The sequence below is a fragment of the Numenius arquata genome, chromosome 4 (genome assembly GCF_964106895.1).
Source record: "Numenius arquata chromosome 4, bNumArq3.hap1.1, whole genome shotgun sequence".
Taxonomy (NCBI): Eukaryota; Metazoa; Chordata; class Aves; order Charadriiformes; family Scolopacidae; genus Numenius; species Numenius arquata.
Genome location: NC_133579.1, coordinates 52,976,498 through 53,004,415, shown reverse-complemented (window position 1 = coordinate 53,004,415; position 27,918 = coordinate 52,976,498). Strand labels below are relative to the sequence as shown.

Sequence of the window (27,918 nt, the reverse complement as noted above, 5' to 3'; positions counted from 1 at the left end):
AATTAATGTGACAAATAGAATATATGAGCTTCAGGAGAAGCCAAATGGGTATGGCCAAATAGCAGACAAATACATCTACGAAGAGACAGAGCCAGAAAAGACACAGGACTTTTGTAAATTGCTGTTATTTTTTTTACTTGCAAAATTTCACAGAACTCTCTACTCTTTTTGTGCTATAAAAATAACTGTCGTTTATTAAGAACCAGTGTGCAGGAATATGGCCACGTTTTTACACAGTGATGCTACTGAGGATGCCAGCTCCACAGAGGATTCCTCAGAGGACTTAGAAATACCTTTAGCAATCATCAGGATCTCTTGGGTCATTCAAAAAGGATAATATTCTGCTATATAAATAATACAGTTGAAAGATAAGGAAACTGCTTAATTATCTCTTTAGTTAGATCAGCTTATATGACAGGCCATTCTCTATGTGTCAGGAGCCGCATGTTGTCTAGTAAAAGCCAAGTAAAATAAATGTAATAGCTAGAGGACTACTGAGTGGTGTGACACTGGAAAGAGCTGTATGGGATTAATCAAGGCTTATCGTTTAAGTGTAATGGTAGAGATTTCAGTAATACTGATGTATTTGCTAGGAAGGGATAATGACGTGCTGTGGAAAACAAAGTCATTGAAGGAGCAAGGGACATTATTTCAAGTACATGTAAGAGTGTGTGCCATTAAAGAGAACTAGGAATTTTCTAGGAAGAATGTAGAATTCTTTTTACTACCAAAAGAAGAAAGTAGGAGCTAAGAGTGCATAAGGCAAGAACTAAAGCTTCATTAAACTAGCTTAATTCGGGAAAAAAAGATAATGCAAAAGCTCTCTGTGGTTCTATAGACACTACAAAAAGAACAGAGGGTTTTGGTATAAAAGATAAAGCAGTAATTTATGCTACAGCAAGGAGATTAAAAAAAAAAAAACAAAAAAACAAAAACACAAAACCCAAAGAAAACCCAAACACCAACATCATAACCAATATAATATATTTTTTACTGGAAATCAGGAAAAGGGATATTAGATAGAGTGCTTCTGATGTCTTACAAATGCCAGAAAATGTCATAGAAGCTTTATGGAAACATTAACTGGGTCTATCTGCTGTTTACCAGAGTTCACATAAGTTAGAAATCATTTTTCATCAGTGATGTAGTACACAGCACACATTTTTGAAATCAGCAATTAACATTGCAAGGCAAAGTAATAACTATGGAGTACAGTTCTTATTTTGTAGCAGCAAAGATCAGGATGGGCTTTCTGTCTCCAGTAAAAGTAGTTGAGGAATACAGTTCATTACGTTGATGATGCTGTCTTGTATGTGTACACACATTACGTGTAATGATTTGTGCCAAGATTTATATCCAAATCTGTTAATTTTGGTATTTTACAGTCTGGTAGAGGAATAAAATATGCTGCTTTGGTAGGAGAAGTTTTAATTGAAATTTTAATTATAGCTACCTACCCAATCTTAATACAAGCACAATTAAATTAAGTTAAATTTCATTATGTAATTGTAATTCCCTATGTAACTGAGGTACTCACAAGGTGTCTACAAGGCACCATTGTGGATAAATCCCCCAAACCCTCTCCAGGAACTCAACATGCTGAGATTCCCCTCTTAAGTAACTGTATACTAATGCATGTGGTATGGGGAATAAATATGAGTTAGAGATGTGCATGCAGTTGCAGGGTTGTGTTCTTGGAGGGGTTATGGAGATGTGGTGGGATGACTCCCATGATTGGAGTGTTGCAATGGAGGGATACAGGCTCTTTAGGAAGGACATAAAGATGAGTCCATTTATGTGAGAGAGCAGCTAGAGTGCATGAGGAATAGAAGAGGAGAGTTTATGGATTAGTATAAAAGAGAGGACAGGCAAAGATGATGACGCAGACAGCATCTGTGATAGTCGACCCGACCAGGAAGGTCAAGTGAATAATACCCTCTAAAGACAGACAGGAACAGTCTCACATTCACAGGCTCTGGTCCTCATGAGGGATTTCAAACACTGCTTTCTGTTGGAGAAACTACACAGCAGGGCATAAGCAATCCAGGAGGTTCCTGGAGTGCATTGATGATAACTTCCTCCTCCAAGTGGACAAGAGAACAGAGACATGCTCTTTTCAGTGGTGCCCAGTGACAGGACAAGAGGCAAAAGGAACAAACTGAAATGCAGGATGTTCTTCTGAAAATCAGGAAAAAATTTTGTCCTGTGAGGGTGACTGGCCACTAGCATAGGTTGCACGGAGAGGTTGTGGAGTCTCCATACTCAGAGATATTCAATACTCACATCTCTTTCCAATTTACGTGTTATAGTGATTTCAGATGGAAACAAAGATAGTGTTGTTTAATGTGTTTTTAAATAGCCTCCATCAGTAGATGAACTAAGCATGAGTATTCTTAATGTTGTTCTGCATTTGCTTAAAAAAATACATGCTTTTTATGTGTAGTATAAATTGTACATTAGGATATACAAAAACTAATCCTGTTTTAATGGTTATTTTGTTAGTACTAGGCTACTTTAGGAAAACATATGTAATCTATAATAAAAAAATCTCATTAACAAAAAAAAAATACCTAAAATTCCTTCTTAATTAGCTCTTTGTTGTCATTACTGCAAAAAGCATGAAGATTAGTGGTGACTATTCCTTTAAAAAAACCCAAAAACTAAACAGAAAAAGCCCAAAGCTTTCAAATGGGTAAAAGCTGTTCTGAATTCTTTAAGTCAAGTCAAAGATATGCGTTGTTTTGGTATATTAGACTTCCTAGGCTATTCACTGGTGGAATAGAAAGATTGTTCTTGAAACTACCTAATCCTTTTTACAATATTTAGTACAGAATTTTATTTTAGTCCGGAGTCAGCCAAAAACCAAAAAGCATAAAAAAATGTATGTTAGAAAAAAACCCACAAAAACACAAAAAAACAAGTCTGAGGAAAATCTTATCAGATGTATTTCCATCCTGAGACCATAGGTTAGTGTACAGAGACTACTCATAGAAGTAGGAATATGTGCCACATCAAGCCGAGTAGAAGAAGGAGCAAAGAATGTTTCTTCATTTAGTCCACTTTTTTAATGAATGGGAAGCTGAACAGCAGACATAAATCAGGATATTTTTTTTCCAATTTAACACAAGAATTCCTTTCAACTTATTAATACCCAGTATCTACAGTAGGTATTAAGCCAAACTGCCTGAAAGTAAGGGCACTTCAGTTTCACTGACAGTTCCCTGCTTTCTATTGTCACCTGATGTATGGACTGTATTTATTACTTTAAGATTGGAAGAGAACATGCATATTGGCTCATGCAAGAGCTCTTTGGTGTATGAAATTCAATTAGTCTCTCGTTCATGTTGGTTCAATGCTTGTGTGTCTTCTGGAGTGGAAGTTGCAACAGTCTAACAAAGCCAAAACTGATGTGTTCTAGCTCTCTGAACATCAAAAGACCTTGGCTTGAGGAAGGAGTTTGGTTATTGGCACATTGACTCATTGCATCTATATAAGACTCTCTGCTGCTCATATGCTGTGTTTTAAAAAAAGAAACTGCCTTTCTCAGCTGAAATTGTAGAAGATTTTGTCAGTGACAGGACCATCAACCTTCTTCAGATTGTGAATCCTCCCTTTAGAATAAGCTACAATAGCAAGGAGAAGATGGAAGTCTAGTGATGAAAAAATGCCTTTGCTGCATGGTTAGTTTGTGGAAATTTAGGATCTTGCAGATGATATCACTTGGTAGTGAAGATTGTAGGAACCTGGGAAAATAATATTTCTAATCCTCTGATAGACATTGCTTTACCAGGGATATGTAAAGAAATCCAAAAAGTAGTATTAATTTTAATTTCTCTCTTACCCTTTTAAAACATTGGTGGGAACAACAAGGAACTACTATAATCTTTCTCAATAGAAATTATAACAATGATTTATTTTTATCTTTTCTTTGGATAATGAATCAAGTTAAAGGAAACTAATATAATCTGAAAATGCACTGCAGACTGGAGTTTATAATTTCTGTTTTGCTTCCTCTCAACAAGCAAAAGAATTTAAGAGCATTCCACATCTTGTTTTGCTTCCATTTTAGTTTGCTCTTCCTTTATCTTTCCTTATCTCACAAAATTTTCTGTTTGAAATGTGCCTTTTTCCTTTCACCTGTCTACTCTTTTAAATCACACACAATAGCACAGAACTGGCAAACTGACAATATAACTGAGTGAGAAAATTAAATGTGTGACATGTCTCATTAAAACTTAGTGCAAATTCTTGCATCGCCAAAGAGAGTTGCTTTAAATGTTACCTTAAGGAAAATTTGAAATAAGTGAATCCCTTTGGTGAGTGAAATCTGGCTGAAAGCCATGACACTTAAATCTGGCAACTAATAGAACACTGCACAGGACATGAGCTAGTCTGAAAATCTTTTAGAATAAGTGCAGCTAATGTTAAACAACTGCATCATTTGATAGTTCAGTTCACAATGCTTAAAATAAACATATCCATTCTGGGAATTCTGTATCAATTATTCTCTGCTGATTTTAGGTCAAATCTGTCCACTGTTATGATTATGTTTAGAGACACTACCGTTATTGTTCTACAAAGTATCCACTGAAGTTGCTAGTATTATATGTGCTCTAGAAAACTTAGAGTAAAACTGTGAATGCTTCCACAAGTGTATTTTGGCATCACATGGCTAATACGATTACTTAGAAAAGATCTAATAGCTTACAGTTTGCTGTACCTCAGAATTTTTTCCTCAGAATTAGGCGAAATTCAGGACTTGATTGAATGTAATCTAAAAGATAGAGTAATTCAGGAGTGTACTGAGATCTCATTGTTACTGTGATACTTGGATTAAATTGAAATGTTGACAAATATATCGCAAAAGAAAGTAGAAAAAAAGTTTTCTAGATTGTAAAAATAAAAATGACTTATAAAGTGGGAGAGTAAAGAAGTCTTTAGTGAGGTAATATTGGAATAGTCTGTCATTTGGTAAAGACTACAAAAGACTCTGAACTGTATTGGAAAGTCTCCTATACACTATAGTATATTAAATTAAGATAAAAAACCAGCTTGAGCTGTATTAATGCCTACAGTAAGAACTGAAACTAAAGGCTTGCTCATTAATACAGTCATATTCTGGTCTCTAGTTATCTCAATACCAATCATTGAAAATTCATAGAGGGATTTCTGAATCTGAAATTCAAATAGAAATAGGTGTGACAAATCTTAAAGAAGTCTTTCTCTGGCAGTACCATAAATAATTTCAAATTGCAGAAGTAGTTTGTTTGATAAAATGGGATTGACTAACCTAATCTGTTCACTGGTTTTCACAGTAGCATCTTCTGGCTTTCTGGGGAAAAAAGGATTAACACTTTATATGCTATTAGAAGAAACTCCACAACCTTTATATTCAATTAGGAGATTGCAGACTTGGGTAGAATTCAGAGGGATGGGGGAAGAAATCCCACACTGTTGTAATTGGCCCATTTGATTTGAATCACTGGAAGTCAATTAACATAGAATTCACACATTGTAATTTTCAAGTAATTTTTAAAGCAGAATTGTTATGTTATTCATCTAAAGTCTTCTGAAAGATGTTTTACAAAGATGTGTTACAGATCCAAAAAGATATTGAGCTGAATTTGATTGTGGCATCTTTTCATTAACTAATTTTATTCATGGCTGCATTTACCTTGAAGAACAAGGTAATAACCATAGAATAGTTTAGGCTGGAAAGGACCTTTAAAGGTCATTGAGTTCAGCCCCTCTGCAATGAGCAGGGACATCTTCAAGTAGATCAGGTTGCTCAGAGCCCCATCCAACCTGACCTTGAATGTTTCCAGGGATGGGGCATCTGCCACCTCTCTGGGCAACCTGTTCCAGTGTTTCACCAACCTCATTGTAAAAAATGTCTTCCTTATGTCTAGTCTAAATCTACCTTCTTTCAGTTTAAAACCATTACCCCTTGTCCTATCATTACAGGCCCTGCTAAAAGGTTTGTCCTCATCTTTCTTATAAGCCCCCTTTAAGTACTAAAAGGTCACAATAAGGTCTCCTGAGAGCCTTCTCTTCAGGCTCAATAGCCCCAACCGTCAGCCTGCTGAACAACCCCAACCCCTGTCCTCATAGGATAGGTGTTCCAGCCCTCTGATAATTTTGTGGCCCTCATCTGGACCCACTACAACAAGTCTGTGTCTCTCCTGTGTTGAGGACACCAGAGCTGGATGCAGTACTCCAGGTAGGGTCTCACAAGAGTAGTGTAGAGGGGCATAATCACCTCCCTTGACCTGCTGGCCACACTTCTTTTGATGCAGCCTAGGATGTAGTTGGCTTTCTGGGCTGTGAGCGTACAATGCCAATTCATGTTGAGCTTTTCATCCACCAGTACCTCCAATTCTTTCTCAGCAGGGCTGCTCTCAACCCCCTTATCCATCAGCCTGTATTGATACTAGGGGTTGCACCAATTCAGGTGCAGGACCCTTCACTTGGCCTTGTTGAACCTCATGATGTTCACTTCTCAAGCTTGTCCAGGTCCCCCTGGATGGGACCCTGTCCATCAGGTGTATCAACAGCATCACTCATCTTGGTGTGATATGCAAAATTCCTGAGGTTGCACTTGATCCCACTGTCCATGTCATTGATGAAGATACTGAACAGTACGGGTCTCAACACGGACCCCTGAAGGACACCACTTGTCACCAGTCTCCATCCGGACATTGAGCCGTTGGCCACTACCTTCTGGATGCGACCATTCAACCAATTCCTCATCCAACAAACAGTTATGCCATCAAATCCATATCTCTGCAATGAGAAGGATGTTGTGGGGTACTGTATCAAAGGCCTTACTGAATTCCAGGTAGACAACATCCATAGCTCTTCCCTTGTCCACTGATGTATTCGCTCCATCATAGGAGACCACTAGGTTGGTCAGGCAGGACTTGCCCTTGGTGAAGCTATCCTCAAATCCCCTCCCTGTCCTCCATGTGCCTTAGCATAGCTTTCTAGGAGAATCTGTTCCATGATCTTCCCAGGCACAGAGGTGAGGATGGCAGGTTGGTAGTTCCCAGGGTCCTCCTTTATACCCTTTTTAAAAAGGGGTGCAATGTTTCCCTTTTTCCAGTCAACAGGGATTTCACCCGACTGTCGTGACTTTTCAAATATCATGGATAGTGGCTTGGTAACTACATCAGCCAGTTCCCTCAGGACTCTGGGATGCATCTCATCAGGTCCCATAGACTTCTTTATGTTCAGGTTCCTCAGGTGGTCACAAACCTTATCTTCTCTTACAGTTGGAGGGACATTGCTCTTCCAGCCCCTGCCTAGTGGTCCATCTACTTGAGAGGTGTGGGAAGAGAGATTGCCAGTGAATACTGAGGCAAAAATATTGTTGAGTACCTCAGCCTTCTCCTAGTCTGCTTTTATCAGTATGCCAGTCTTGCTCATCGGGGGTATGCTTTCTTTGATGTTCCTTTTCTGGCTGACATGCCTGTAGAAGCCCTTCTTATTATTCTTTGCTTCACTTGCCAGGTTCAGCTCCAGCTGCGCCTTCACCTTTCTGACCCCATCCCAACACTGGGACTGGGCAGCATCCCTATACTTTTCCCAGGATACCTGTCCCTGTTTCCACTGTCTATACATTTCCTTCTTGCCCTTTAGTTTGAACAGTAGGTCTCGACTCAGCAATGCCAGTCTCCTTCCTTCCTTTCCTGATTTCTTACATCTTGGGATTGAGAGCTCTTGTGACCTTAAAGATCTGCCAGGTCTGTTCTGCTCCCTCATACCTGAGGTCGGTTTCCCAGGGGTCCTATTGACTAACTCCTTGAAGAGCTAGAAGTCTGCTTTCCTGAAATTCAGGGTTCTGACTTTACTCTTCACCTGACCCATATCCCTCAGGACCACAAGCTCCACCAGTGCATGATCACTGCAGCCCAGGCTGCCTCCAATCTTGATGGCACAAATTCTCTCACTTGCACTGGTTTCCATCAGGTCCGGTATCACTTATGGTAGGGCTGTCTATTACCTAGTTTAAGAAGTTATCCTCAGTGCATTCCAGGAGTCTCCTGGATTGCCTACAGCTCACTACATGCTACTTTTCCAGCAGATGCCGGGGTTGTTGAAGTCCCCCAGCAGGACAAGAGCCTGTGAGTGTGATGCCTCCTTAGGTGGAGTAAGAAGGCTTCATCAAGAGGCTCCCCTTGATCAGGCAGCCTACCAACCAGAAGGTTCCCTTTGTTGCCTCCGACTCTAATTCTTACCCATAAGCTTTCCACCTGCTTATGGCAATTCTTCGGAGACAGCTCTTCACACTCTATCAATATTAATTAACTCTGTTTTTATTGTAATAGAAGAAAAAAGAAATCTGTCTTTGAAAACCTGTTTTTCTCTCCATCTTGGATTGCTAAGTCAGTTTCTTTTTAAGTATTCATGTAACACTCCATTTTGTTACTCTCTCTAAATATTAATTATCTTCTGTTTAACAATACCTTCCTCTTTCATTTATATGAAATCCTTCTCAATTTAGAATTTTGTTCAACCAGTTTAGATAGATGACCAAATATGCAACATTTTCTTTCAAAGTAACTGCAATTATTGTATGATGAAACAGAGCTATATAAAATAAAACCAGCAGACATTCTGATTTTCTGTACAGTGAGAAAAATCACATATAGTGTATGCATACCACTGACAGCTGAAAAGGGAAGTATTTCTGTGGAAAAACAGCAAGAAATTCACAGAAACAAGAGTTTGTAAAATATCAGTGACAGATATAAAAACAAAACCACATCTTCACAGCTGATCATTTTGTGCAATAAAATTGCTAAATGAAACAGATGTCTCTCCATTTCTCAGCTTGGCTGACATGAATCATGGATGCCCATTAGCCAGAATAACTGTAGGAAACACTTTTTACTAAAAGTAGCACAGAAATATTTTGGAGAACTTTTTTCAATACTAGAATAAAAGGACAAAACTTTGCAGTACTAATTGACACACTGCTCATGCATTTCAGGGCTGGGTAAAGATGGTGTGCAAGGGCGATCGCTCCTAGGGCGATCTTTAGCCATCTTGACTCCCCTAATAACATCTGTATTGAATTAAGAGCTAAGAAAATGATATGAGGCCTTCTCTTTCCTTACTTATATATAATACACATTTTCACTCCTTTATTTATATCTGCATATATCTCCTTTATTTATATCTGCAAGCCTTGTTCATAAAGCAATCTACAGCTTTATATTTCCTGATGACCCAAGAAGACCTTCTGAAGTGTCATTCTGAATTTTAAGTCTTTCTACAATAATTGTGGACTGTTGTGTGTACAAATAAATTTTTAATTGGATTGCCAATCCAATGTGAAATTATTAATATTTTTTAGAAAATGCGAAGTATTATATCTTAAAGAGTTCTTCTAAACTATGCTGGTTGGTATTCCTTATAAATCTGTTACTCTGGAGTGCAACTATCAGCTCCCTAAAAGCCTTTATATGGATGTCTCAAAATCTTATATTCAGCTCCCTCTCCAGTCTTTTGGCTAATATAAGTGGGGAAAAAAAAATTATAAAGTTTGAATTTGGCAGACGTAAGAGTTTAGTGATTTTGTGAGTAGTGTAAAAAGAATATTTTTCACTTCCAAATCAGCTTAGCAAGAATTTTTGACACACACATAGCTACAGGACAAGCAATGCAAAACCATCAACATTGATAGTTCCTTGCATATTAGACAAATAAGTATGTTAAAAAATCTTTACATCCTGAGTTGGATCTAAATGTAGTTGTTCAAAATCTTCGTAGTTTGTAGTGTAGGGGTTTTCTTCATTTACTGATTTAGTTCTGTTCACTACACCGGGTTTGTGCTTCTAGTGCCAGGCAATGTTCTCAGGCACCAGAATGCAGTTAACGGGATTGCTAAATTATTTTACAAGTTCCTGGCTTGCTTTTACTAAATATCACTCTCCAAAACAATTTCCACACATGATTTGTGAGTTAAATTTGTCTGGATACTATTCCTGGGAACTATTTACATGATGTTATGCTATTCTGTAGATAGAGAATTTATTAGAATGGATTTTGCCAGAATCTGCTAACTGATTTCCGAGTTAAAGAACAGTCACCACAGCCACAATGTACTATCATCAACTTTTGTAAGAATTTAGAATACCAGATCTGACTTTGTAAAGCATATTGGAAAACTGCAATGTGTCCATTTAAATATTTCCTCTTCCCCATCTTTCTTACTCATGTGGGCCTTTATTTTGTATTTCTGGTGCAAATGTCCAAGGAAGAGCAGCCTTCTATAACTACTCTTCATCACTCTGTTGTGAAAATTTTGTGTTTAGTTGTCATGATCCACCAGTGATCTCTTAGGACCAATATGTTTTTGAAAATAAGGTGGCTTCCTAGGAAGACCTGGAGAAGAAAACAGGTTTATGAGGAGTAGTTACACTAAATGACATTATAAAATGGGCCACAACCTGCAAGATACTGTCCAATCACCACAAAAGAGTGTTACTTAGAAGTGTGAAAGGTCACAACTTTAATGGGCTAATAAGAAAGGAACATGAGAAGTTAAAGTTCACAGTAAAAACTCATTCCCCAAAAGAGGAGTGAGAATGGCTTGAAGCTTTCTGCTTTAAGTCAGCAAGAGAAATTAAAGGAAAAGGATAAATATTATTATATTTCTCTTAATGTCTATTTCCTACTCTTCACATTTGGTGGAGCTTTCTACTTCTCTATTTATTATAGAATGAAATAAAGATATTAGTGAGAAAATGTGTGTTTTTTAAAGTAAACATACATGTATGTAATGTAAATTAATTTTAATTTGTCATTCTTTGATAAACATTTATAGTGCTTCTCAAGGTTTATTTCTGAACTTAGAGAAAATAGGAAAACCTTTTTATAGAAAATCAAAGTTCAGAGCAATAATAGTTTTCTAAATTTCTACCATAAAGACTTAGATCCAAGATTCCACGTGAGCTCCTTCTGTTCCACTTGTTCCAAGTGTGTGGGAAACATTCAGTGCTTGAAGATGTTTCATGGCAGAGAAGTTTACTGTTTGATTTCAGCTTATCCCATCAGTCCATTGTGTATGTTTGGTTTCAGCACAAAAGGCAAGAAAAACCACATTCAAAACCATAATAGTTGGATATTCTACCCCTGATAATGACTTAAAATGGATGCTATGGAAGACAATACAAGGGCACAATAGGCAAAAAAAGAGAAAATGACTGCATTCCAAGGGGATATTAATACTAAACTACCTATATAATGTTTTTCATAATCTGAAATGTCACCTTAAATAAACATAAATCCTTCACATGACTAAATATGATATTACTGCAGTTCTAATTGATGCTGTTAATGTGTGTTGAAATAACTATTTTTGGAAAAGAAAAAAATGCACTGGCTCTGTCTTAAACTTCTTGGAACATTCTGGTATTTTGAGTGTGAAAAGTCTTTATATTTGAACTTCATTTTTGTAATCAGAGCCTCTGCTTGATTTGATCCTTCTCCTGAACCACCAAAAAATACAAAAAACAATCTATACATTTATTAGTGAAAATAAATCTGAATGCCAGATTCTTTCAGTTAATTATGAAATCAATGAGACTGGAAGGTAATTTCCAAGAAGGTGATGAGAAAAATTATGCTAGGTGTATCCAAAAGATCAAATGAACCAATGACATTACTGTACCAAACAAAGCAACAAAATTGATTTTTTTTTTTTTTTTTTTTTTGCTATGGATGCAGTAAAGTTAATCATTATGACAGGTCATTAATAGATGAAGTTAAGCTTTATATTACTTACATAGTGGGTATTAAATCAGTACTGAATACTTAAGAAATTTGTTTCTTTCCTTTAGGCTATTTACATTAGTTGATGGAGTGAAAATGATAAAGACTTAAAATGAACTATTCTCCAATTAAGGAGAAATATAAAGAATATGAAAAATAAATTAAAAAAAAAAATTAGTCTGACATGAAACCAGTTGTTCTACTTTCCTTAATTGTAATGTATTCTGCCATGTTTTTTATCTGCTTAGTGAATTTACAACTAGCACAGCAGGTTGTGAATTTTTAATAGGATCTCTTCAAGGAAGGAAAAGGTCAGTATTAACATAAAAATCTTCTTTAAGAATTGTGGTGCAAAGGTTTCTTAGCAGAGAACAGGTGTTACTGCAAAACTAAAATCTGCCACAAGAGTCAAGTTAAAACATTCTTGGAGCTAAGTTAGGAAGAAAATGCCTCAGTATGACACCATGACTGCCAGTCAATGTTGACTGAAAATTGCTTTTTTTTTGCTGGTATTAAACATGTTTTTTGCACACAGAATGATTTAATATATAGTAATTATTTAAAAAGAAAACCAAAAACCAACAACAACATAAAAAAGCCAAACCCAAACCCTTTTCCTTACTTCTAAATAAAGTTCTCTTATTTTTCTTCCTTTTCAGCTTCATTCTGATCAGGACAAGGGAGATGGATCCCTCAAATACATTTTGTCAGGAGATGGGGCTGGTACTCTTTTTATAATTGATGAGAAAACAGGTGACATTCATGCTACTCGGAGGATTGACAGGGAAGAGAAAGCTTTTTACACGCTGCGTGCCCAAGCTATTAATAGAAGAACTCTGAGACCAGTGGAACCTGAATCTGAGTTTGTCATCAAAATCCATGACATCAATGACAATGAACCAACGTTTCCAGAAGAAATTTACACTGCTAGTGTTCCTGAAATGTCAGTAGTGGGTGAGTGCTTTATACTGAGGCACAAATGCCTGTTCTGTGTTACTTGATGATTGATGTTACTTGATAATTTCCCCATCCTCTGAAAAGTCAGTCACGTTCAGAATTCTACCTGATGGGTTAAGTATTTCCTGCTGAGTTAAGTATCTTTCATTTTGGTTTGTTTGTTCAAATATCAGAATTACATCCAGAAACAGATTTTTGTGATTTGAGATCTATTTCTGCTTAGAATATTCAAATTATTAATTTACAGTGATTTGGATATATAAATATAAATAGAAAGTAGTTAATGGTGAATCACTCTCCTCTTTAACAACTGTTAGAATAAGATAGCTAAATTAGACTGTTGAAAGCTCAATGAATTGTTTTCTCTCGTTTTCACTGGAGGTCCCCAGTGGCTGAGTTAAATGTTTGCTCATAAGCCATTGATGCACTGCCTGAAGGTAGACATACTCTTTATTCTCTTTGCTTTCAGTTTTTCAATATATGGACAAATCCTCTTGTGCTTTCAGTTCCTCCATTCACTCATGAATGGCAGCTTCAAGAACCTTAAACATCTGTTTGAGTTCGTCTTTCTTCTGTTTGCAACATATTTTCAGTTCCTATCTTACTTACAAAGTAGTGGCCTGGATGATGCCAGCTGGTCAGATTAGTAAACAATAACATTTTGAAATATGAGCTATTATTACTTAGTGCAAACAATTCTTTAGGAGGAACTTTGAAAAGCTTAAAAATATATAGAGTCTCTTTTTAAAAATTAATATTCACTTATTCATTGTGTAACTGTAGACATAACACTAACTTCTAAATATTCAGAAAACACACAGTAATTTCAATATCTCTTCTGGCTATTATTATCATTTTAATTACTACCACTGCCTGAACTAGATCAAACAGTATTTTGCGATGTTTTATATACACAGGTATTGAAGTTTTAGTACTTACTTTCCTGGGCTTAGGAAAATGTTTAAAGAGCAAGAAAATACATAATTTTTGCAAGAGAATGGCCCAGCAAAGCAGTGCAGCAATGTGTGGAAGCATGATACTAATAATTTTCTATTCTAAATAAGATATTTCAGTCTGCTTTTAGTTTGTGATTGAATCACTTTTACAAGTCACAACATTCAGCAAGCAGTTTTTAGTATAAAGGAAAATAAAAAAAGAAAGAGGAAGAAATCTGTCAAATGATTGCATCGGGCTGTACTGGAATCCCATCAAACTAGTCCACATAAAGAGGAGAACTGAAAAGTCTTCTTTCTTTACTGTTCCAAAATAGAACAAAATGTAATACTGATTTATTAATTTACTGATCAGTTCTCTAGAATCATACATTTCAGTAAATCTATATAGCCTTAGGCAGAGCATCTTGAAAGAGCATTATTACATATTTTAGAGAAGCACACGACAAGATCACAGGAAGGTTGAAATAAGACGTCTTAGAGCTTCTAGTTTATTTCTCATGTTCTTTCTATAAATTCCAGAAGGCATTGCTTAAAATATTCTCGGAAAGATTTTATTAAAATGATTCAGTGTTTTCATTAAATGTTACTCTATTATATAACATTTAGTTATAATCTGTCGATTCCAAATTTTTTCAGTCTCAATTCCATAAAAATAGGTACCAGAAAGTGAAATTACAAAACCAAATTACTGTGGCTCCTACCTGCACAAGTAGATAAGAGTTATATTGATCTGTAAAAAGTGCTATGATACCAGGGCTGTAAAATTTTCACTCTAGTCTACTATTGACCACCTAGCTAGGACAATGACACCAATGAATTATTCTACAAGGAATTAAGGGATATCGTAGATCAACTGCCCTTTTCCTTATGGGTGATTTTAACTTTGTGGACATCAACTGGCAATATCATACAGTGAGCACAAACAAGTCCAGGAAATTTCTGAAGCATGTTAAAGACAACTTCTTGGTGCAGGAACTAAGGGAGCCAACTGAGAAAGGTGGCCTCCTAGATTTGTTGGTCGTAAATAGAGAGGGACTCATGGACAATGTGGTGATTGGTTGCTGTCTTGGTCACAGTGACCATGAAGTAGCTGAATTTCAGATCATTGGAGATACGATCATTGGCGATAGAAGAAAAGCTGCCAGCAAAACTAGTCAGTAAGGTCCCCTGGGAATCTGCTTTTGAAGGTATAGGGGTCTATGAACGCTGGTCACTTTGTAAGAGCCATCCCTTAAGAAGACAGGAGCAGGCACTTCCAAAGTGCTGGAAGCCAAGCAAGTGAGGCAGAGGGCCAGCTTTGATGAGCTGGGATCTTCTAGAACTTAGGTGGGAAAGAAAAGTGTATGGACATTGGAAACAAGGACAGGCAACACAAGAGAACTACAGAGATGCTATTCACCAATATAGGGGGAAAAGTCTGTTTCACCAAAGCTTGATTAGAGTTCAAGCTGGCCAGCACTGTGAAGGACAAAAAAAGGACTTTTTAAAATCTGTTGACATCAAGTGGAGAATCAGAGATAACATTGGTCAGTTACTTGATGAAGTTGCTCACTTCAGGAATAGGGATGTAGGCAAAGCAGAGACATTTAATGCCTTCTTTGCCTCTATCTTCAACACCAATGATGGGCCCTGGGACCCCTAGAGCCTCATGTTGAAAGACTGTCGCTGGAGAGGATGATAAACTCCCAGATGACTCTGAACTTTTTCAAGACTTGTTGCTCCAGTTGGATGTGCATAAATCTATGGGGCCCAGTGGGATTTATCCCAGGGTACTAAAAGAGCTGGTCGTCGTGGGACCTCTCCATTATTTTTCAATGGTCTTGGGAGTCCAGAGAGGTCTCAGTTATCTGGAAGATGGCAAATGTTGTCCCAATTTTCAAGAAGGGTAAGAAGGAAGACCATGGAAATTACAGATCTGTCAATCTCACTTCAGTGCCTGATAAAATTATGGAGATGGTTATTCCGGCAGTTATTGAAAAACACTTGAGGGACAACGGAGCCGTTGGTCATAGCCAGCACAGGTTCATGAAAGGGAAGGCCTGCCTAACCAACTTACTTCTTTTTGTGACAAAGTCACCCATCTAGCTGACCAAGGGAAGCCAGTAGATGTAGTGGGTTTTGATTTTAGCAAAGATTTTGATACTGTCTCTCACAGTATCCTTCTGGAAAAAATGTCCAGCACAGAACTAGGCAAGTCTATAGTATGTTGGATGACCAATTGGCTGATGAGTCAGGCTCAAAGTGTTATAGTAAATGAGGATTACGTCAGGCTGGTGGCCAGTCACCAGTGGGATTCCCCAGGGCTCAGTTAGTGGCCCCGTGGAAAGAGATCTGGGGGTTTGGGTTGGCGCAAGGGGAGGTTAATATTGGATATTAGGAAAAATCTCTTCACCGAAAGGTTTATCAAACATTGGAAAAAGCTGTCCAGGGAAGTAGTGCAATCGCCATCCCTGGAGGTATTTAAAAGATGGGTAGACATGGTGTTTAGGGACATGGTTTAGTGGTGGTTTTGTCAGTGTTAGGTTGGTGATTGGACTCAATGATCTTAAGGGTCCCTTCCAACCTAGACAATTCTATGATTCTATGAATATGAGTCAACAGTGTGCCCTGGCAGCCTAAAGGGCCAACCATGTCCTGGTGTGCATCAAACACAGCAAAATTAGCTAGTCAAGGGAGGTGGTTGTCCCACTCTACACTGTGCTGGTGTGTTCACACCTTGAGTACTGTGTGCAGTTTTGGGCACCTCAATATAAGAAGGACATCGAACCGAGAGAGTGTGTCCAGAGGAGGGAAATCAAGATGGTGAAAGGCCTTGAAAGCAACATTTATGAGGAGCAGCTGAGGTCACTTGGCTTGTTCAGCTTGGAGAAGAGAAGGCTGAGGGGTGACCTTATTGCAGTCTACGATTTCCTCAAGAGGGGCAGTGGAGGGGGAAGGTGCTGATCTCTCTTTGGTGACCTGTGATAGGACACGAATAAATGGAATGAAGCTGCGTCAGGGGAAGTTCAGACTGGACATTAGGAAAAGACTCTTCATTGAGAGGGTGGTCGGTCACAAGAAAAGCTCCCCTGGGAAGTGGTCATGGCACCAAACCTGTCAGACTTCAAGGAGCATCTGGATGATTCTGAGTCATATAGTTTAGTTTTAGGTAGTCCTGCGAGCAGGAGGAGGTTGGACTTGATGATCCTGATGGGTCCCTTCCAACTTGAGATATTCTATGATTCTATGATTCCAATAGAATTATTCATTAAAAATGTATCTGCATATTTATAGGATAAATAAGGCACTACAAAGGGGGCCAGTAGTTAAGAAAAATACTATTTAGCCTTTATGTACTCCATCTGCGCCATCCTTAAGGTATCAAATCATGATGTAGCCATACACCAGCCTCTTTCAAACCAGAAACAGCAAGTTTGATTTCTTCCTCAGGCTGTGGTATTAGCCAGATGGATAACTGAGAATGTGGGTATTTCTATTATCAAATGCAGCGTCTTGACAAAGGTCCATAAATCCTTTGCTGTCTTGTTCATCTTTTTTCTGCTGCTCGTTAATAATAGTAAAGGCAGAGATAAACTGGCCAACTTCAGGATCTTGCAGTTGAGTCAACATCCTAGAAGACATTTTGTTCTCCTGAAATCTTTGTAATGATTACTGGATATTTTCTCTTCTTTCACTTTTTTCATTTCCTTACTTTCAAAGTTTATGATGTAGAATATTCTTACAGTTTAGACAACAATATTCTGCTCTGTCCGTCATATTCTTCACCTATCTATCTCTTTCTGCTCATTTGAAGGTTTCTTTTCAGAACTGCAGATGAGTCTGTTTTCCTCTATACAGCTTTTCCTGTGGATTTTGACTATTGATATCTTTTAGACAAGCTTTCAGAACTTTCTGCTATTTAGACCTTTTTCTTTTTATCATCACATCCTTTCTTTTATTTACTGATGCTTCTCTATTCATCTGTGTAGCTTATGTATTCCCTAATCATTCCTGATCCTTATTCCATCCTGTATCTTCAGTGATGTTTCTACTATCTGTCATGCTCCCTAGCTGTTTTTTGTGCTTCTGAATTAGGGATATCAATATATGCTTCATAAGATGTAACCTCCCTCTGGGCTCATACGTGAACTACAGGTTGGGTGTCTCACAGTTAGCCTGTCATGTCTACCTGCGGTTATCTTTTTGTCTTTCTCTTCAGACAGCATTTAGAGCTACTATTGCTTGACTTTCTCCCTAGGCTTTTTGTACACTCCCTCATAGTGCTGTTCCACCAATTCCCAATGCTTAGTCCTCTCTGCCGTAGCATTTATCTTATAACACTTCCTTCTTGTTTCCTATTAACAAAGATTTTTTTTAAATCTTTTTTTTTTATAGTTCTTTCATGAAACCCTTTTGCATCTTCTGACTTATAACTTTATAATATAAAAAATGAAAGATTTTGAAAACCTAAATTATTATATTACATTTTTAGGTTTTTTACAAACTTCAGTCACTCTCTGCACACAAATTCTGCCATACGGAGAGGGGGGAAAAAAGGAAAAAAACCCCACCAAAACCAACCCCAAAAAACTCCAAGGTTAAACATTATTTTTCTTTAAAAGGAACATTTGTTTTTTTAAAAAAGGGGAAATATGCACTGACGTGCTTGTTTCCTGCTTATTGTTTTATAAATTACAGGAGTACCATGTAACCAAAGACCTTTCTGACATTGACTTCACTAAATATACAGCCCTTTCCACTTCTCTGTTATTCTGCTGCATTAAGTAGTTTATTTCAGCTGAGAACATGTGTCATTATTTCCTCTTTATTTCACTAGAAATAGAAAAAAATTTCTAATTTGACTTTTTATTTGTATGGATAATTTACTAGGGATGGTACTTGATGTAGTTAAATATCACATAACTCAGTTGGGAGAAAGAAAAAGGAAATGTAAGTTTCAAATTCAGCTTTACAATGGATATTCTGTGCGTTCTTTTTCCTAGCTAATTATCTTCAGTGATTCTTATCTAATACATTTACATCATAAATGCATTGTGAGGTCAAAGTCATTAATACTTACATGGTATTTGAAGATGCTTGCAAGGAGCACATTAAAAAGGGCCAAATATATTAATTACTATTATAGTACAAGATCCTAGGGAGATTCAAACATTATAATTAAAATTATGTTAAAATATGCCTTCGGAGAACTACAATAATCTGACTAATGACTGTTTATTTCTGGGCCTAGCTCATCACTATATTATTCTAGTTTATTGTATAACATTTGCAAGTACACAAGGAGAAAATCACAGAATTCATATATCTTATTAATAACATAGCTGGTGCGATATTCTCCAGTATCTCCACTGTCTCGTTTTATGACTTCCTATAGAGTTCAGATTAAGCTTTAGATCCTGAAGACCAAAGGCTCTTACTAACTTCATCAGAAGCAATCTGTGCCTCTGTAAAAGACAGAACAAGGCCCAGACCAAGTAGTGCTAAGTCACACTCACACTGTTTTTAAACCCTGTCACGACTGATCATTTTCAGTGCTTTGGGATTTCTGGTCCAGGTTTCAGACAAGAGCAAACAATATATTTGTAGTATTGACAAACAGTGGTCTTCAGGGACTTCATTAAAATAACATTAATATTATGTGTGCATTATGACACTCTTAACTGAAGTAGTGGTAACTATTAGACACAAATTATTACATTGCAAAAGGAATTTTTTTATTTTTTTCTTTAAAGCTATTTTCATTTAATTCAATACGTTCTTCAGTTTTCTTCCAAATTGTCCCTCAGTTGATTCCTCATGTTTTTCTTAAACTAAAATTAAATAAAAATCTCATACAATTGACCTATTAATAAATACTGCTAGTTTGAACATATGAAGGAAATGTGAAAATTAGAAACAAGAAATTATTCAGTTACTTGTAATAGAGACAAAATACCACATTTCATGGATTTGCAATGTAGATTTTTCTGGTTAATACATTGTGCTGTTGTGATAGATGCCTTGATGGCAACTGTTCACTGTTTTTACAGATATAAAATGGAGGATTTGTAAAGTTTACTGCTGTGTTGATTTGTGTCCTTGGTGGTTTGATTTTTTCTACTGCTTTTTTCTTTTTTTTTTTTTTTTTTACTTGCAGCACTTATGTTACCGAACATAATTTGTTCTTATACACAACACCTCTTTGTTACTTCAGAGCAAGTCTTCTTTAGGAGCAAGTATACCTTCTAGCATTACAGTTTGCTACATACTTGGATGGTCTAAAAAGTGCATTTCAGAATCAAGGCAATACTCTTCAGAACTGAAATATATTAAACAAAAAAAGCCTTTTAACAGAATAGATACATAGACATGTATCTACAAATGGAGTTCATTGTGGCTGGAGGTATAAGACATTGGTGAATTGGAAACAGATGAAGTTTTTTAAGCTCTAGCACCCATACATTCTTATATTTTAAAGATGTTCAGATTTTCAGTTTCAGCTGTAGTCTAGGTGATCTTTAGTACAGTGGAAAGTATTCATAATTTTATATGAATTTTTTTCACATATAATTTATATGAATTTTTAAATTCATAATTTTAATCTTATTTTTCATTATACTTATGTAGCAATTTTTTATCTTTTTAATTTTTTTTTGTTTGAGGCTTTGCTCTATTAAATCATTTATTCATCCATTTTAATATCAGTAATAATATAACTAGGAATTGGCCTATTATGCCTTCTTTATGAAATGCAATTTCTCTTAGAAACTCACTGAAATGAGTGTTTCTGTTCTAAAACAGTTGAAAACTGAACGTTTCTGATAACTCTGATTCAACAGTTATGCACTTCCTCATTCAATTGATATTGGCACATAATTCATAACTGAATAATTGACTTGTCAAATGCAGATTTGTCATCATCTTGTGAAATCCCAAACAAACTGAGGAAGCTTAGCATTTACTTCTGCTTAACTTTCCATGTATGTTAGAATAAATATGTAATGTAGTCATACTATGAGGAGGAATAAATAGTTGTGCCAAGTGTCTTGGATTTACAGGTGCTTTATTTCACAATATTTGGCAGTACTTGGTGGAAAGAAAGGAGAAATAGGTTTGAAAGTTCTCAACTTGAAAGAATAGCCCGTGTCTAAGTAGCCATGTACATATGCTTATTTCTTTTCCCTTTTTATTTTTTTCTTGATTCTTTCCTATATACTTAAAATCATATATGCACTTTATGGAGGTACAGTAGGGGAGACCCTTGTTGATACTTTATTTCTCTGGTGAAAGAATCAAAAAGGATGTAGAAACTATTTTGATTCAACAAGAAATGGCAGAAGCAATTCTAGGGATTTCGTGTTTTGAAGAACTGGTATATTCCACTAAAATCTAGAGATGGTCTTTAAGATTAGAAAATTTTCTGGAGTCTAAATAACCAGCAGATTTCAAAGTCCATATGGCAATATTTCTTCTGGTGATATCTATCTATATTAACAGTTAGAAGGTAGGGAGAACTGAGGACTATTTTTTCTGAAGTTCCAATGACGTATTTAATCATCTTTTTCTGTAATATTCTTGCATGTACGGATTCATATCATGTTGACATCATTGGACAGAAAAAAAAAAAAAAAGTGTTCCAAGTAGTGGAAAACAGATATTTATTGTAATAAAAACAAATAACTCTTCTGAAAAGAGGAAGTGAATACATAAGTGTGAAATGATTGTTATCTGAACAAGGATAAGAATTCATCTCAACTATAGCTATTGGTTACCTTTGCTAATTAGATCTTAATCACACTTGTGGGATTAGGGAAGTTTAGATTCAATTTATGTAGAATGAGATCCTGAAATAAGAAAGAATGTACCTGAAGTTGACTATAAGATCATATATATTTGAAAAGTCCAGTCGACACTAGATGAAATTTTCTTTGGAGTCTGCTCAAATGAAAATTGATGTTCTGGGACCTCCACCTAGTACCATGAGAAACTAAGCTGACTTTGGACATTTCAGGTACTTCTGTGGTACAAGTTACAGCTACTGATGCCGATGACCCTTCATATGGAAACAGTGCCAGAATAATTTACAGCATACTTCAGGGACAGCCATATTTCTCTGTGGAACCAGAAACAGGTCAGAAAAATTGCCATTATTTGCATTTACCATAAAATGTAGCCTTTTTCTTTCATTCTATAAATCTTAGATCACCTGAAAAAAATACTTTTAAAAACTAACTGAAACGAAATAATATTTCTAGATTTTTTTTCTCATAACTTGGAGTTCTTACAGCTGAAACTATGAAGCATAAGTAACTTTACAGTGGTACTATTGATAGCTTAAAGATCTAAGTAACAACATTTCTGATAAAGGCAAGAATAAAGGTTTGTGTCCTAGAAAATGTTATTTTTCTTAATGGTTCTACTTGGACTAATAAAGTGTTTTATTTCTACTTGTAAACCTTGTGTATAAATATCTTGAATCATTTTTAACATGAAATGTAACTGGAAAGGGAGCTGTGATGTAGAACTAAGGTTAGTTCAACAAACAGAAAGCCCGTACTGAAGATTATTTATAAAGCTTATGAACAGAAATTTGTACTTTAAAACATGAAATCAATGCTTTAGAAATGTATTTCACAGGTTAATACAAAAAAAGATGCAGCAGATTGCTGCACATCAAAAATACGGAGGTAATTAACAATTTTTGTTTTTTTCTTTATTTATTTAAGGCATCATCAGGACTGCTTTGCCAAACATGAACAGAGAGAACAGGGAGCAGTACCAAGTAGTTATTCAGGCAAAGGACATGGGAGGCCAGATGGGTGGATTATCAGGGACCACCACCGTGAACATCACTTTGACTGATGTCAACGACAATCCACCTCGATTCCCTCAGAGTAAGCTGCATTTAATAGTTGCCTTGCACTGTAAAAGCTTCAAACTAAAGAGTTAAGCACCATCTGGTTTAATTTAGAATAAATCTAGATTATGGGACACACATGAGCAAAAGGCTTATGTACTGATTTATTCACTATTATTAAAGCAGTATATTAAATGTTACAGCATTTGTTTGTCAGGAAAACACTTACATGGTCAAGTATAACTGCAGCAAACCTGGAATACTTTCCAGTACTATGGGAGGGGGTGGTAGGTGGACTCATAAGAGCATTACAGCAATGTTTTTCTCTTCCCTTACCTATTGCTTAAATCCTACATAGACCCCCACTGGAAAACAAAACATGTAGCAATTCTAGATATACAGAAATGTTTGAGTTGTAGTATCTACTTAAATATTTAATCATGAAGAACGTGGAAAAGAAATTACTTGAAGGTAAACAAGCAGATTTGTACTTTTCCGGTTACAGTGCTACAAAACCTAATAGAAAATTTCCCAAAGGAAAGTAAATGGCATTTACCTTTTTGTTTTTACTTACAGCTTAAGTTTACCAAAGCTTTGTATAATGCTTTTTAACTTCTGATAGTACTGCTATCAAGATTTTGTGTCCTCAAACTAAAACATAAAAACATTCTTGGTCTCTACGTAATATGAAAATGTTAAATTATGTAACATCAAACTTGTTAAAGGTTAAGCACTTTAAATACCTGAAGCCTTTTGCATATACTGAAGTTGTAGTATATGCAAGATGGTTTGGACATACTTAATAGCTAAAAGATTTAGAGTAACCTCACCAACCATTTTTTCTTCTGTGTAACTCTGCTGAATCCAGTAGTTACTGATGATCAGCCATCAAACTCAAAATAACACAATCAGCTTCAAATGATTCTGATTTTAACACGCTCTTTATAGTACAAATGGAGTACATAACTGTTCAATTTAATCTTGTAGTTAACATATATGTGGTTACCTAAGATATTTATCAGCATGTGATTTCTATACATATTTAAAACAGAAAAAGCATGAACAATCGAGTGCTTAAAGTTTGTGCATTTCCACACAGGCCCTATTCTGGACAGAGTTTATTGTTAATTTTTCATTTTATGTTCTTTGTATTTCCACAACTTTTTGATTTATTCTGTTTCTTGTTTCCATTTGTATATAGAGGATTATGGTAATTCCAGTGCTGTATAGATGAGGAATGCTATATTGCTCCTCTCTGGATCTGTTGAGGAAGACAAGCTGAAGAGGTGTCATGTTCAAAGCTTTACAGGAAAGCTAATTTCAACAGTTAAATTTAAGACAGCATATAATCATCAAACATACATATTTATGCTCTTTTTTTTTTGTCTTGTTTCTTAATGTGTGTTAAATTAATACTTAGAATGATGGAATCAACTTTCTAGAACATTTTAAAATGATTTATCTGGCAGTCCAACATCATATTTGAGTCAGATGAGGATCTGATGTAGCATCCCAGAAATATCTCTGAATTTTTCTGTCACTGTAAATCAGATATGACCTTACTTTAAAGAAAATTTTAGTTTCTCATGGTGGTTTTTTTTGGTTTGTTTTTCTCTCTACTTTCTCTCTGTCAATAGCTTTGTTAGATATAAATGTAAGTTTCACTGAAAATGAAAACTAAAACATTTATAAAGCTGGCTCATTTTACTACATATATAAAAGTAAAAATAGCTATTGACTTTTTAAAAAAATCTTTATATTTAATCTCAAAATGCAAATAGACATTATAATGATTCCCAATTTTAATAGAGTTCAATAAGACTACTGGCATTGTTACTGATTAAGTTAAATTATTCTTATTCTGTTTCATTAATAAAAAACATATGTGTATTAGGTTCATGAAACAATCATACTCATATCAGATTTATAAATTACCAGGAAAAATATTTAAAAGTTCATTATATTTTCACAGGACTCAGGATATTACAGCTACATGTTTCAATAAAATGTTTCATAACAGATCAAACTCCTCCTACAAGAAACTCAGAATTGTGGAAAATTCTACATATTTTATTTTATCCAAAAAAAAAGAACCCAAACAAAGAGCCATTAAAAAAAACCACAAGAGCCATTAATTCTTCTGTAGTTTAGATTACAAAGCAAGGACTCTTCAGAATATTTTTCTCCTTTTAAAGATCTCCTGAAAACCATATAGGTGGCAGTGGCTCTTCTTCTGAGGAAATATGATAAAATTTAAAATGTTATCAAGTTTCTGCACAGAAAGGCCATCAAACACATCAGATATTGGATCTCTGTTTCAATTGTAATATTTCCAAGTGTTCTCAGAAGTGAGGAGATGGCGTTGACCAACGATAAATGGAAAAAAGTGTTTTATGGACTTAGGAGCCTGAGTCTGACTGAAACTTAGTGCATCTGATTTATGGCAGCCCATGTCTCCTGTGAGACTATAGCCTGTATTGCTCTATAAAAATATTGACCTCTACATTATGTGCCTATTCAACAGTAAACGGGCAGAAAGGTAAACATGAATAAGACTGTTTTTTCATTTTTATGACTGACTGGAGTATTTCCAGACACAGGTGTGTAGATTTTAATCCTCCAGCTGATTTCCACTCTCCTTAGTATATGGAAAAGCTTTTCCTTTCCTTGATCCTCCCATTTTTATTCCTAATAGATAAATGAAAGAACATCACTCACTGGAGTAAATGCAAACAGTATATTACTTTCCTTGAGGAAGAAGAGAAGTGAGAGAAAAAGGATAGACAGCAGAGTCTTGCAAGAATAATTCTAGTGTTTTGTAGTTACAGTGTCTAAAGCTGCACTGAATCCCATACGTAGTCAATACATTAAATGTCTTCGGTGACAAAAAAAATAAAATGAAGTGTCTCATACTATGGTTGAGATTTCTATAAATGGATAGGTTAGACATAAAATTATCTTTCAGATGATAGGTTTCTGATTATTATCACTGTCTGTTTCCAATGCCTTATTAGCAATTTATTATATGAGCTCTTACCACTTTGTAGACTAAATGAGTTGGGTATTGCAGTGAGTCACAGTAGTGTCCACAAGGCATAACTTGGGGATATAGTTTTAAACACTCCAGAAAAAAATGTGGGGAATAGTTGACAAAGCATAAAACTATATTATACCATATAAATATTAATTGGGAAAGAAGTGGTCTTTCAGCATAGTCTCACATAGTACTGAATAAATACTAAATGGGAGCAGAAGTTATCTTTTCTTCTGGTTTTTTTTTTTTTTTTTAACCATTAGGTGATTACAGAGAGATTATATACTAACGTAGCAAAGTACACAGATTTAGGTATTAGAGAAAGGTAATGAAAATGTCAGAGCAAAAGCAAGATAAATCGCTTGATTGAAACACTAAAATGTAACAGAGCAAAAATAAATTCATATAAACAGAATGTGGAGTGTATATGGCCATAAAGTATTAATTCTGCTGCTGTATCAGTTTCATATCAAAAACTGCCTAAGTAAAATTATATGAAGAAATTAAGAAATTAAATTTCAATATTTTTCATTCAACTTTTAATTGAAATCTGTATGTGAATGTGTTTATTTTTTTGAATTTTTGCTTTTCTTTTTTTTAGGTTTGGCAAACTATAACTTAACGGAACAGAAAAAAAACTAGTTCTGTAGAATGAGAGAAAGTCTCAAACATCCCAATGAATAACTGGGGTTTTTTTCAGCGAGTGTTCCCAAGACCAAAACCAGTTCCTTTGTCACTCTGTAACTAGCTTGTAATATACTCTATTAAGAGACGCTGATAATCCTCACATGACTCACCTGTGCTTTCCTGATGATGTGATAAGATCAAGGTCCTAGTGGCCTTCTCGTACTGCCTTCCTACTGCTCTGTCCCCACAATTCTTCCTCATTGCACAAAATTAATAACCCCCTTTATGGACTTTTCTGTACTTCTTATTTGTAGTGAGGTAATGTAATGTAATGTAATACATGTGCTGCCTTTGGGGTAGCCTGTTTAATTTTTTCCTGTTGTTTGCTAGCATTTACCACTTCCATTTTTGTGGGGCTGTTAACTGAACTCTCTAACTCACCTTATTGCTTTAGGAAGTCTCTAAGTAAAATGGCATATCTTGGATCACTTAACTAAAGCCAGAGAAGAAAATGCTTTTCAGTAGAGCTTTGACGACTTAACTTTCGTCTTTGGAATGACAGCTGTATCTGCATTCATTTTAAAATCTTCTGAGAATTCTTCATAGTGGATTATGTGTCCCATGTGTTTTTCTACTGTATGTTCTGACAGAAGGGACCAGAGATCTCAACTCTTATTTACAGTTTTCACAGTAAGGCTAGGGTATAGAATACTAAAATGTATGGTAAGGTATTTATTTCAATTTATTGCAGCACGTCTGAATGATGACAGTTTTATTCCTATGTTTTTTGTCAGCTGTATGACACCACAATAAAGCGATACAACTGAGCTAGAGAAAGTAGCACAAAACCAAAATTGCAATGTTCATAAGCCTTATTTAAGTCTAAATTAACAGCTTTAACAAGTATAGGCACACCTTCCATTTGTGGATTTTCAAAAACCTATCCTTGCAATAAGATGTCATTCAATTTTATTTAACATTGTATCTCACTATCTAATTTTGAAAGCTGGAATTGCCTAGAATTGGCCAGGAAAGTCAGGGAATTCTGTTCTTTGTAGTGCTTCTGTGATAAAATATATGTAAAATGTGTCCCAGGGGATTCACCGTAGATATTAAGAGGAAAAAAGTAGAGTGAAGCCTGAAAAGAGCACCAAACAGTCTTTCTAGATGATATTTCAGGAATGACATAGACAACAAAAGTACAGACATGGTTGATTCTTCTTTGAGATAGGAGAATAAAGGTCCTTTTCAGACCTATTTTTCTATGATTTTGTTTTTCGATGATTTTGGTTTTCTGTGATTTTGTTTCCAACCTTCTGCCTAAAGTTTTCCCCTACATAGTTCTCTGCCTCACATTTTGGCCATCTTTCCAGTATTAAATGGCAAGTTGTCTAGAATAAAAGATACACAAAAATATATAATCAGCTATTGTGTGACACAATGTTACTTAATGCATGTGTAATGATTTATGGGGCTCCTGAGTGGCTCTTTGTCTCTTTGACAGGTACCATCCACCTCCGTATTCCTGAGTCCTCCCCAGTTGGGACAGCCATTGGCAGTGTCAAAGCCACAGATGCAGACACTGGGAAAAATGCAGAAGTAGAGTACAGAATTATAGATGGCGATGGGACAGATATGTTTGATATTGTGACACAGAAGGACACACAGGAAGGCATCATAACTGTGCGAAAGGTGTCTATTAACAACATCCACTAAATGGTTTTGGTGTC

The 27,918-nt window shown here is 35.8% G+C and overlaps 1 protein-coding gene across 1 annotated transcript in view; it reads left to right on the top strand.

Moving 5' to 3' along the window:
• The window catches only part of LOC141463855 (cadherin-10), a 64,417-nt gene that overhangs the window by 12,265 nt on the left and 24,234 nt on the right, over positions 1 to 27,918 (top strand). Inside the window, exons 2-5 of the mRNA XM_074146506.1 lie at positions 12,438 to 12,732; positions 21,682 to 21,801; positions 22,397 to 22,564; positions 27,693 to 27,880. Coding sequence (XP_074002607.1) covers positions 12,438 to 12,732; positions 21,682 to 21,801; positions 22,397 to 22,564; positions 27,693 to 27,880 — 771 coding nt within the window. The remainder of the gene's footprint in view (positions 1 to 12,437; positions 12,733 to 21,681; positions 21,802 to 22,396; positions 22,565 to 27,692; positions 27,881 to 27,918) is intronic.